Raw genomic sequence first — 12,540 nt, forward strand, 5'->3', positions numbered from 1 at the left:
GAGTGAAAGAAGAAATTTAAAAAAATTTAAATGTGTTATTTTTGTGTTCCCTTTATTTTTTTGAGCAGTGTATATATATATATATATATATAAAATATATATATATACTTTTCGTGTGGAGGAAAATATTAGTGGTAATGTGTGATAAAAGACTTTCAGCCAGAATGAAAGAAAAGGTTTACAAGATAGTTATTTTGTCAGGTTAATTCTTCTGTTAGGTAAATTCATATGAGGAATACATTTAATTTTAGTTTATTATTATTTATGTTATTATTTATTTAATTATTTAGTTGATTAATTTCATTTATTTATTAGTTCATTAGACCGTCAACCTATTCAAAAAAAGAAAAAGAGAAGATTTTACAGAATTTCTGAATTATAAATGTGTCAAAATACTGAACAACAGGAAGGCAGCATCTCTCACGATCCACTTTGAATTATTATTTAAAATATTTTTGCATGTGCACAGTTTTTAATTTACTATTTCCTGTTTATAGAGTGAAGAAATATAATAATTTTGACTTTTTTTTTTTGTTTTCAATCGAACAGAGATAATCTAATTGCCAAAAAGTGGAACCGAGAAATTCAAATGATCCCTAAATGTCCAGGAAGAGAAAAGTTGCTGCAGATGGAAGGCAGTTTCAAGAAAGATGGGAAGGATAACACATGTTTGTGCTTCAAGGAGAAAAAAGCAGTATGTTGGTTTGGTCGGTTATTAAAGAGAACAATCTACGTCGGTATTTTGACCCCAAACGTGGAGCTAAGTATGCTAAAGTTAGCCTTGTAGGAAAAACAACACATTGTCCAAGAGTTAAAAGCCAAAATGTTGGATTTCGGATTTGAATGATTAATAAATTCAGAGTTTTTTAACATGAAGGAGTAGTTACATTTATAGTACATTACATTTAGTTACATTTATACTGTTACTGTTGCATGTGGCCCTTTGAGGGCAACCATGATGCTAATGTGGCCCCTAAAATGATGCGCGTCTGTTCGTTTACATATATACTTTTCTGGTGTGATAAAAGACTATCAGCCAGAATGAAAGGAAAGGTGGACGAGACGGTGGTGAGATGCTCTCCAAACACTGATAATGACCAAAAGACAGGAGGCAGAGCTGGAGGTCGCAGAGATGAAGATGTTGAGGTTCCAGGATGGAGAGGATCAATATATTGGTAGACGGATGCTGGAATTGGAGGTTTAGCCCAGGGGTCGGCAACCCGTAACACCCAAAGAACCATTTGGACCCGGTTTCCTCGGAAAAGAAAACACCGGGAGCCGCAATTACTTTTTGACGTCTAAAATAAAGGTACCACTGTATATATTGCTTTTTATTACCTTTACACTTTGTATAAACAAGTGTGTAGTGTGTTGCTTCTGAAATTCACAAAGTATTACGGAGAAAATTACATTTTATTTATGTAATGAACTCATTTTGAGCGTTGGGCTTTCAGAGCGTGTAGCGGAGCCTTGACGTGAATTTTAAAAATAAATCGGGAAAAAAAATCACTGTGTCAGTAAACAATAAAAAATAAATATTTGCAAAATATCTTCATAGATATTTATTTTACCTGGTTTATGGGACTTCTGCTCCTGAACTTCTGCGCACAGCATCTGCAAATCGGGACTTTACCGGCTGGCGGGTATACCGGCTTCCGCGAGGGTGACGTTATTTTGAGCGGCGAAAAATAATAAATACAATTTTATTTAATATTTCAAGATCACAATAATCTTCCAACTTAGAACTAAAAGCTAAAAAAAGGAATTAACACAAATGAAATACACTACAATTAAATATTTATAATTTATTTTCCCAAGCCACTCGGAGCCGTGGTGTAAAGATGAAAGAGACGCATGGGTTGCCGACCCCTGGACTAGTTCGTATTTAAGCCAAATGGGTCAAACTCAAGGCCTGCGGGCCAAATGTGGCCCGCGACAACCTCTTAAAAGGTCCGATTGTCTTCAAATAAATACCTCAAACGCATGCATTGACCATAAACTGCATTTTGCACAATTTATGTTACGATCATCTTACGCAGTGGATCCACATCTATGTCATTTTTAGGTGGAATTCAGAACTACAAATGATCCCTAAATGTCCAGGTGGAGAAAAGTTGATGCAGATGGAAGGATGTTTCAAGAAAGATGGGAAAGTGAATGCATGTTTGTGCTTCAAGGAGAAAAAGCGGTAAGTATGTAAGGAAATTGTTGTTCCAGAGTTTCAAGAAAAACATAACAATAATAAATAATAGTAGGAAATTTGTATAAACAGTAAAAAAAAAAGGGGGGGGAGAATAGAAATACAAATAAAACTATAAAGTGTCAAAGTCAAGGCTATAAAGTGTTATGCAAGTCGCCCGATGACAGGACAGACTCGAGCATCCACACAACCCCGATATTAGCAAGCAAAAAAACGAGCAATAGCAATAGAAGCAATAGAAACCAACAGCCAATTATGATCACAAGTTGCCCCCCCACCAAAGCAGAGCGTGAGAACCTCATCATCTTTTGTGTCCTGTTTAGTGAGAATGAAAAAGAGCGAGCGTTCGGTCCCGAAAGCGACAGCCAAGACTTCCTGCGCTCGGCGCCTCCGTCGCCAATCTGACAAAAGGCCAACCCGACAAATGGGCCACATCCAAGGCGAGGACGCTTCGGAAGGAAGAAGAGGCAACCCTGGCACGACCTGAAGGTGCCGGGGAAAACAAACAAACAAAAAAAAAAAAAAAGGACACCAGGCGAATCGGCCTTCGCGGTTACCGAGGAGGAAGAATGAAAAAAGAAAACGTCTCTGCAAGAAGAGAGAAGTCGTTACAAAGTGTAAACGGCAGCTCTGAAGCTCATATGGATGTTCATCACTGTTCCCTTAAATCAGGCGGGTCCAAAGTCCGGCCCGCGGGCCAAATGTGGCCCGTGTTCAAATTTACAGCGGCCACTGGCATAAAATCAACGATATGAGTCCGCATAGTAAAAAACACAGTGTACAAAAAGCTATTTTTGTGCCCTTTAATTTTCCCGGTAGCCTTTTGGTCACATGACATGACGCGACAGCGCTAGCTAGCAGCACAGGATTCCTCGTTGTTCTTTTAAACTGCTTTCACGCCGGAGAAAACAGCAAAACAGAAAAACAACAGTTTTCTTCTTGGATTTTAGCGACTCAAATTCAGTTGAATGTGGTTAGTCTGTAGGTTAATTTGCGTAATACTCCGTATTTCCTCTAAAGCTGACCGGTTACACGTACCGTAATTTCCAGACTATTGAGCGCACCTCAATATTAGCCGCACCGGCTAGCCGATCGCTATCTCGGTCTTCCTCCTGCGCACTAAAACCGTCAAAGTCGTCTTCTTCGGTGTCGGAGTTGAACGGACTCGGAATTTCCCGGTCATTTCATCCGTCCGATGTGACGAGGATAAACGTTTTAGCGGCGTGAATTGTTAGCGCCCCCCCCAATAAAGTCCATATATTAGCCGCATCGTTGTTTACGTGAAAAAAGTCGCGGCTTATCGTCCAGAAATTACGGTATTTTGCTTTCTTGTTAAGATTGTCCATCCTTGTCATCGCCACTTTTTTGTTTTTTAACCAGAAATCAACATTTACCTGAATTATTTATTTCTGCACTTAAGCTTCCTTCCCCTCTTCATTCATCCTATTGAAAAACTTTGACCCCTTTTCAAAATTGGCGACTGTAACCCAAGAATAACAGGAAAGTTGAAATTGGATTTTTTTTTTCACCGAAATACAAAACAACCGTGTCCGTTTTCAAGGAATTCATGCAAACGGGGAAAAAATTGACGTTCTTAAGACGCACAGCAGCGCTTTTTTACAAGAACCCGCGAATTAAATGAAAATGGCACAAAAGGTAAGCGACAAAGGGTGAAAATAGCGGAGAAAAAGTCGTCTTGAGAATGTTTCCCTGGGGGATAAAACTGCTTTACGAAGAATTGAAGATGTTTTATTTGACGATTCGAGGCAAAAAGAACGGAGTTTGACTTTTTTCATTAGCCTGCGACGAAAGCACGGATGCCTAAAAGCTGCAATATCCCAAAAATCCTGTAGACGCAAAAAGAAAATGTCTTCATGTTTACAAATTGCCTTGAGAAGCCCGTTTTCGGGTCGAAGGCAGTCACACACACACACACACACACACATTCGCGATGAAAACGACGGGCCTCACCTTGGTGATCGGGTAGACGGCGACCACCTCTCCGATTCTTGTGAACGGAGCTTCAAGTATCAAAGCGTCAACGACAAACCCTGGTGTTGAAACGGGAAAATAACAGATTCAGTAAATAATAGTTTATATGAATTATACGACATTTATCCGACAACACACCTTGCTCTTGTACTTTCACCGCGGTGTTGGTCGCGACCCTGGATGACACAAAAAATCCTTCATTCAACCCGCTCAAATTCATATTCATCCATCTATTTCCGCGAATGTGTGTGTGCATAAACCGACCCCGAGCCGAGCGAGTGTCCCCACAAACACACAAGACTCCCTCCGGCTCGCTGCTTCACCCAGTTGTACAAATAAAGGGCGTCGGCGGTCAATCCGGACTCGCTGGGCTCCCCGGTGGAGTCTCCGTAGCCTGATGGCGACAAGAAGGAAAACCTTTGGCTCGCAGCAGAGCGCCAGGAAAGTGAGGACGGGAAAAGGCTTTTTGTTTTTACGGAAATTAAGAAAAAAAAAGGTTTTAGTTACCTCTGTAGTCCAGAGACAAGACGTGATAGTCTGCAGCACTTAAAATCTGCAAACAAAATCACCCTTTTATTTTCCTTTTTATACACTGTATGTGTGTTTGGATATATACATCCATACACATATGTGTGTGTGTGTGTGTGTGTGTGTGTGTGTGTGTGTCTATACGCATATAATGTGTGTATGTGTGTGCATACATTCACATACATATATGTGTGTGTATATATACACATATATGTGAGTGTGTATATTTAGTCATACTTATATATATGTGTATGTGTGTATATACATACATATGTGTGTGTGTTTGTGTATACATGCATGTGTGTATAAATATGTGTGTATACATACATAAGATATGTGTGTGTCCATACATACATATACATTTGTGTGTGTGTGTGTGTGTGTGTGTACACGAACACATATGTGTTTATGTGTGCGTGTGTATACATGTGTGTATATACATACATATACGTGTGTGTATACATACATGTGTGTATACATATATATGTTTGTGTGTATACATACATATATATGTGTATAGATGCATGTGTGTATGCATACACGTACATATGTGTGTGTGCATACATACATATACATTTGTGAGTGTGTATACAAACACACGTGTGTGTGTGTGTGTGTGCATGTGTGTATACATATATATGTGTGTATATATATACATATATGTGTGTGTATACATACATGTGTGTATACATATATATATATGTTTGTGTGTATACATACATATGTATGTGTATAGATGCGTGTGTGTATGCATACACATACAAATGTGTGTGTGCATACATACATATACATTTGTGAGTGTGTATACAAACACATATGTGTCTATGTGTGTGTTTGTGCGTGTGTGTATACATATATGTGTACACATATATATGTGTGTGTGTACACACACATATATATTTATACATACGTGTGTGTATACATACATATGTGTGCATACGTGTATACATATATACATCACACACACACACATATATATATATATATATACATATATGTATATATATGTATACACACACACAAATACAAACACACTCAGTCATATATATATATATATATATATGGGATGATTTACACACCTTCACCAATTCCACCCTGTGACTTTTGGCTCTGAAAGCAAACAAATAAACAGAAAACAGATTTTATGTTGCTTTTCCCAAAGACACAGGCTGAGGGCGCTCATGTAAAACCCATCTATCTTTATTCAGGTCCGTCCAAGTGTCTCGACGCAGCCGCACTCATCTCACCTGGTTCCTACGTTGCCATGGAGATAGATAACAACAGGACGGCCGTCGCCGAGAGTCTCCCCGTAACACTCGGGGCTTCGCCCCTCGGCCTCACCCCATTGGCCGGCGGGGAGTGTGTGCCTGTGAGAGGGAGAGAGGGGACGACGCCACGTCAAGGCGAACAACACCGAGGTGCCGTTTCACACATTTTCAAACCCCTTCGACTGGAAAGCGGCAGAAATGACCGACCAGACGCCCGTGGAGACGCCCTCCTCGGTGTCCAGGTAGAAGTTGCACGTGTGGTTTAGCACATCTTCAGGTCTGCTGAGATCCACCAAGAACGGCACCTTCACTGCAGCCGCGGGGAGACGAGCGCATCGGGTCAGCCAAACTTTTAACGTCATGTGTGAAATACAGGCAATAACTCATGACCGACTTGTCGTTCTTGATATCTGTCTTGCGATGCAAATGAGAGTTAATCGTTCTTAATATAATTATCTATTTTCTTTAGATACACCATTGCTACTTCTGTAGTTTCTTCACTTGGAAGCATTATTGCATAATGCATAGTGCAAGCTAATTGCATCTGCACAGAAATGGCATTCATGTATTGTTTAAATCAGTGCAGTTACCTTTCAGAAACTAAACTTTTTTTTTTTTTTTTCCTGCTATTTTTTATTGTTGTTGTGTTTTGCTTGAAACTCTGGCGCTACAATTTCCTTCGTGATGAATGAAGTTGTTTTTATTCTTATTCTTATTCTAAAAAAAAAAAAACAAAACTAGTTTTCCTTGTGCATTCAGCAAATATCATTAAAAGTTAAATGTTAAAAGAATTTGCAATGACGGCTCATGTCATGTTGCATTACCCTAACCTTGACAATTTATATCTTATTGTATTTCTTATTCTCCCTCCTTCCTACTATTATCTATTTTTGTTATGTTTTTGCTTGAAACTCTGGCACAACAATTTCTTTCGGGATAAATAAAGTTGTTCTTATCTTATCTTATTACATGATGCTAAAATGGAGTTGTTAAATGGTGCATCTAGTAGAGAAACACATTTATTTTAATATTTCAGAGCTAAATATTCACCGTTTGGCTAAAAAAAAAAATAGAAAAAAAAAATTAATGTATGTATGTATGTGGTTTTGGGATGGCTATTTGATAGAGTGGTGACTTCTGAATAACGACTGCATGTACTTTGGATCTTCGGTTATTGAATTGTAATTTTTGTATGTCGCTTTGGATAAAAGCGTCTGCTAAATGACTGCAATGTAATGTAAAGTAATCGCTACATGATCGTAATCCTACGTTTGAATGTGTGCGTCTCTACAACCCTGTTTACAAATAGCGTCGTATTATTGACCTGTGACTGCATGAGACTCACCAAACAAACTACTTACACAAGTGAGCAAATATGGCGTAGCTCAGTGTCCAAGGAAACAGGTGGAGGACGACCGGCACCGACACGTACACCGCGATAAAAAATGACACAGCTCTCTTCATTTCCACCACAGAGGAGGAACTTTCTCTGCAGCGACGCAGTCCACAGATTTTCCAGGTTTCAGTCTGGAAGGAGGATCCGACTCAGCTCTGGAAACGCTGCAGTTGTGTAATAACAAGGAAATATAGGTCAAAGTTTGACTGAAATAATCCTATCAACTCCTGCGGTTGATGTTAGTTATGGTGAGCCAACATGTGATAAAGGGTGTGCTGGAAATATAGGCTGCTTGTGAAACTCTCCTTCTCACAAGTGAAAAGAATAAAAAAAAGAAAGATCAGAATTAATAAAAACTGCAATAAAATAAAATGAAAGCGGTTTGGGAGCCATGCAAACAAACCACAAATGTAATTATGTCCTACAGATCAAACTGTTGAATTATTGATGAATTGATTTGTATTTACATTCGTTGAATGAATTAAAAATCCTTGTTGACATATCCATTGACTGTCAAAGTCTTCAAGGTATATAATAACTTTTTCCTATCAGATAATAATTAGATTACACATAGAATTAGAGATGAAACAAGAAAGAGGAAGATAAAGTGCTGTGGGTGAGAATGAACGTAAAAACTAGAGAGAATATATCCAAGTGATACAAACGTGGCTAAACATGACATATTTTTAAATATTTCGTCATGTGTTTCTCTCATGTGATAAAATATAAATACAAAGCAAAACTTGAAATGCCTTTGGATGCCAGCATGTGAGTGACATGCAAAAATTATACAGCTTCTGCAGTAAACAAAGTCTTTGTATTAGTATCTCTCCATCGGGCGAGGGGGGAGGGAAAAAAAACAAAGAAATAATTGTTCAAATACCTTAAATGTGCTGTTAAGAGTCCTCATAAAACCCTCTGCAGATTCGCTTCCTGGAACCCAGAAGCTGCGGGGGAGGGCGGGGCTTAGCGCGGGAGTTGATTGACGGGTAAATTAGCCAATAGCGCAAAAGCTTCGTCTACCGGCAGTTGAATTTGCAAATAAATGATCTTTAACTTTATATAAGATCCACTATTTTTAGTACTACTATAGCCGATTACACAAGTGTATATTCTATATTATGGTAAGCCTGCTTACTGTCACCTTGATGGTAAAACAATACATTTACTCCAAAAAGTGATGGAAATTTGGGGCGAATACGGCTATTGCGATGTTTCTCAAACCAAAACAAATCAGTGAAATGTCTCTCCCATTTCAAATAATCTGTTTGTATGTTTTATTTAAGCTTGTACAAGCATGTGCATTAATCCGTTGTTGGATTTCATGAGTCCTTATCGATTTATAGGGTGGAAATGGTAGATCGTGTCATAAAAACAATGTCAATGACAATGTCGCTCTCTGCAGGCTGAATGTGGATATTACCTGTCAGTGATGCGAAGCAGGAAGCCAAAGGTTGCCTTTCAAAACAGGCTCTAAATATTACAACTTCCAAAAGAAAAACAACCGCCGATCCAATGCTTGATTTCTTAGAGAGTCAAATGAAGAGGGTGAAGATGGTGATGAATTCAGTGCTGTGACAATTGAGTTCTTCAACCAAAAATGACCTCGGAGGGAGAAACATTTTCTCTTGATTTGCAGCAGCTTTTTTCCATTTTTCCAGCTTTAAAATCCAATACATGATGGAATGTAGAATATTAAAAAAAAAAAAGATTGAAATCTTGGCTTGAGCAGTATAAATGTATTGTGCATCAGAAATTAGTTTCGAAATTCTGAATATATGACTGTTAATATCATGAAAAGTGGAGATTCTACAGATTTAGTTTTGGTTTGTTTTTTTTTTTAATTTGTTTGTGGGATTTACACAAGAGATGCAATGCGGCAACGGTTGAATAGCTCCTAGGGGATGAGTGGGACAAAAGTGACCCGGTGAAAATGGCAGGATCTATTTACTCATAATACGGGAGGAATGGAAAAGCAGAAATATGATTCCTCAGCCTTGCTTGGACATTAACTGACGGGTCGAAAGTTTACTTTTGGATTTTAAGCCCCAGATCCCAAGCTCAGCGGGGAGGCTAAAAATTCCCCATTTTTTTGAATTTCAAAACCCCAGCCGTGCTGCCGTCCATGTGACGAGGAAGGGCATCGTCATCCTCCAAATATAGCATAAGCGATGGACTGGTCAACAGCTTTATACAGCAAAAAAGGAAGGGTGAAGAAATTCTGAATTCATTTTTTTTCATCTGAATTATGCGCTCCATGATAATATACATATGCACCCATATATATAAATAACACAAATATTATACCCTGATGTGAATTTGACTGGATTTTTACATTGTCACGCTCCAGTGGGGGTATCAGACATCTTTGAAATGATATACGCACAAGTAACCCAACACCATCTTGTGCTTTCACAGCCATATTGGCTGATTGCTGTATCTGTCAGTAAGCTGACCCGGAGCATCACGTCATTAAAAAAGATCTAAAGTCAAAGGTTAATTGTGAAATCAGATCAGGGCACATGATGGTCAGAGGCAGGACAAGAACTCAGATTTGTAAAGATTACTGAAAAATTTCAACAAAAAGGGATTTTACAATAGAATGGACGGTGGCGGGTATAGTGCAATAAACCTTTGCTTTTTCCGTTTTTCTTTCTACTTAATCATATATATATTCTTCTAGATTTTACTTTTGTTTTTTATATTTTTTTTATATTTTTTGTCTTTCTGTCATTTATCTCCGCTATTGTTTCATTGTTGTGCCGTGTCCTGCTTTTTAAGGTTGTTTGTGTCAGATTCCGCTGAATCCGAGCGCCTCTATCTCTAAAATTTCTGTTTGACGACAATAAAAGTCTTGAATCCTATGTGGCGTATTAAAAGGCTATATTTGAAATATGCGTTCATTCATCTACGACTATTATTGTTGATGTTAAAGTTGGCGTTCTCTTATCACATCGCCCTCTGCCTGAGCCTGAGCTCCAGATCGACCCCATCATCCCTCCGAACATCCAACCATCTGGGATCAAGCGGTCGTTCCACCGACGTTAACGTCAATCAGCTCATCTTATGGGGTTCATTTATTATCAACTTATATGCCGTAGTGACAGGTTTCCGAGCAGCAAGATCCGATCTCTGCAGAGGATACGAAGCACATCAGCTCAGCCGATCTTCAGCGAGCCCAGAGCCGGGTCCCTCTTGCCATCTGCATCCCAATTTAAATCCTCGCTTGCTCAACAGCAGCCAAAAACTGCTTTCGTCCATATTTACTGTCTCATCCACAGCAGCATTCTCTGTCGGGGAGATTTCCACCGCAGCAGAGCCCAATGGAACGATCCTAATCTGACCAAGAGAGAAAATGAATGTGTTTAAAATGTAGAATAAACCCCTGAAGACCAATAATGTAGTCTCAAGTCAAAACATATGCAACATCATGCAAAACCAGATCTATATTTAACTTTTTACATACATACTTGCATCATTTCCCTGGAGATGCTGCATGGGGGTAGTGAATGCAAACAAAGCAGAAGATTTTACTCGGACTTAAAAAACCCTGCACGCACATCTCCCTGGAGGATAAACCAGGAGGATGAGCATATAATACCCGCAAGACTTCATTAAGGTCAGTTGGAGTGTCTTTATGTTGCTGTGCTCGTCCCACCTGGTCCCTTTCATGCCATGGAGATAGATATTTAACAGAACGCCATCTCTTAGTCTCCCAGTACCAAGCGGGGTTTTTTCCCTACGGCCTCACGCTGTTGGCTAGCAGGGAGTGAGGACCTACGGGATGGAAAGGGTAAGAGACGTAACCAAAACAAACACACTCACTTGTGTTTTAAGACACAAGCCGGTTTTGTGTGTGCTCTCTTGGAGCTAAAAGTGGTCGGCTCACCCTGCTCGGTGCTCAGGTAGAAGCTGCACGTGTGATTTTGCACGTTTTCAGGTGTGCTGAGATCCACCAAGAATGGAGCCTTCACTGCAGCCGCAGCGGAGACGAGCGCACGAGGTCAGCAAGCCTTTTGACATCGTATCGCATTATAATGGGTAAAATACAACCTTTTCACTTCTTTTTTTTTTTTTTTTTTTTTATTGACATATGATTATTGTTTATCTCACTGCAAGTGAAGACATTCATCTGAAACCACACTGAATATTGTTTTATCCTGTCGATATCAACTGGAAAGAAATAGCAGTTTAGTTTCAGGAGGATATATATTTTTAACATTGTTAATAATATAATGTCATGAAGAACTGCATTGTATCACTATTTTGGCATTTGGTGTCGTAAACTAACATTCCAAGTGGACTCTTTACTTGAAGTCTTTTTTTGTTTGTTTTTCCGGGTCCTCTGTCTTATGTGACTGGCAGATTAAAAAAACAATTTGCCCTTCACGTCTTCAGTGTTTAATCACTAATAATTATCTTACAACTAATTGCTTGTATGAGATAATACTCTTCTCAAGATATAGTAGGCACTCTCACGTTATTTTACTTTATATTCATTTTAAAAACGTCCGACAAGAATTAATTATTTTATGTCTTGCTTTGTTGAGGCAATTGTCAAATCAGTCAAGATATATAACACTTTTAAAACACAATTGATATAAGTAGTGTTTCTTCCTGACTCCCTTGAAAAGATTCGGAATGTAGAATAAAGTACATAAAATCTGTTTTTGAGCTTGTCTTGAGTCGGGATACAGTTTTGTTTTTGTGAAATGAAAGGCACAAAGAAAGGCAGAGCTTGGCACAACATTTGATTTATGTATATTACGCTCCAGCACAAAAGCTACAAGTGTGGAAGTTGCGTAAATTAAACTGCCTTAAATCCCATTTTAATGTCATTTAGTTGGATGCGTATTTGTTCTTTTCTATTCAAATACAAGCAGTTAAGGGAGACGGGGTGGCTTCCCTCAGCAAGACACACTAAATTGCGTTTTGAGAAAACAGAAAGACGATCTTGTCCCACATAGACAATGAGTTAACAAATGAGCGATCCTTTATTTCATTTTGTGTTATTTTTTGTTTGCAGTTTGATGGAAATTGCTTCATAAATACATTTGTTATTGTTGTTGTGCCCCCCCCCCCCCCATTCTATGGGGTCTGAATCTTTGAATGTTCCCCTGTGATTTATGAAGCAAAATCAGGATTGTGGAAGTATA

At 38.8% G+C, this 12,540-nt stretch overlaps 1 protein-coding gene across 1 annotated transcript in view; it reads right to left on the minus strand.

The window, feature by feature from the left end:
• The window catches only part of LOC147238053 (lysophosphatidylserine lipase ABHD12-like), an 11,272-nt gene extending 2,937 nt beyond the window's left edge, over positions 1-8,335 (minus strand). Inside the window, exons 1-9 of the mRNA XM_086158064.1 lie at positions 8,268-8,335; positions 7,350-7,548; positions 6,196-6,298; positions 5,968-6,087; positions 5,800-5,830; positions 4,700-4,745; positions 4,457-4,586; positions 4,331-4,368; positions 4,172-4,251 (exon numbers count right to left, since the gene is read on the minus strand). Coding sequence (XP_086014190.1) covers positions 4,172-4,251; positions 4,331-4,368; positions 4,457-4,586; positions 4,700-4,745; positions 5,800-5,830; positions 5,968-6,087; positions 6,196-6,298; positions 7,350-7,452 — 651 coding nt within the window. The 5' untranslated portion in view covers positions 7,453-7,548; positions 8,268-8,335. The remainder of the gene's footprint in view (positions 1-4,171; positions 4,252-4,330; positions 4,369-4,456; positions 4,587-4,699; positions 4,746-5,799; positions 5,831-5,967; positions 6,088-6,195; positions 6,299-7,349; positions 7,549-8,267) is intronic.
• Positions 8,336-12,540: the final 4,205 nt, after the last annotated feature.

This window comes from Fistularia commersonii, chromosome 1 (genome assembly GCF_037954325.1).
Source record: "Fistularia commersonii isolate RoL2024-O1a breed Wild chromosome 1, RoL_Fcom_v1.0, whole genome shotgun sequence".
NCBI classification, from domain to species: domain Eukaryota; kingdom Metazoa; phylum Chordata; class Actinopteri; order Syngnathiformes; family Fistulariidae; genus Fistularia; species Fistularia commersonii.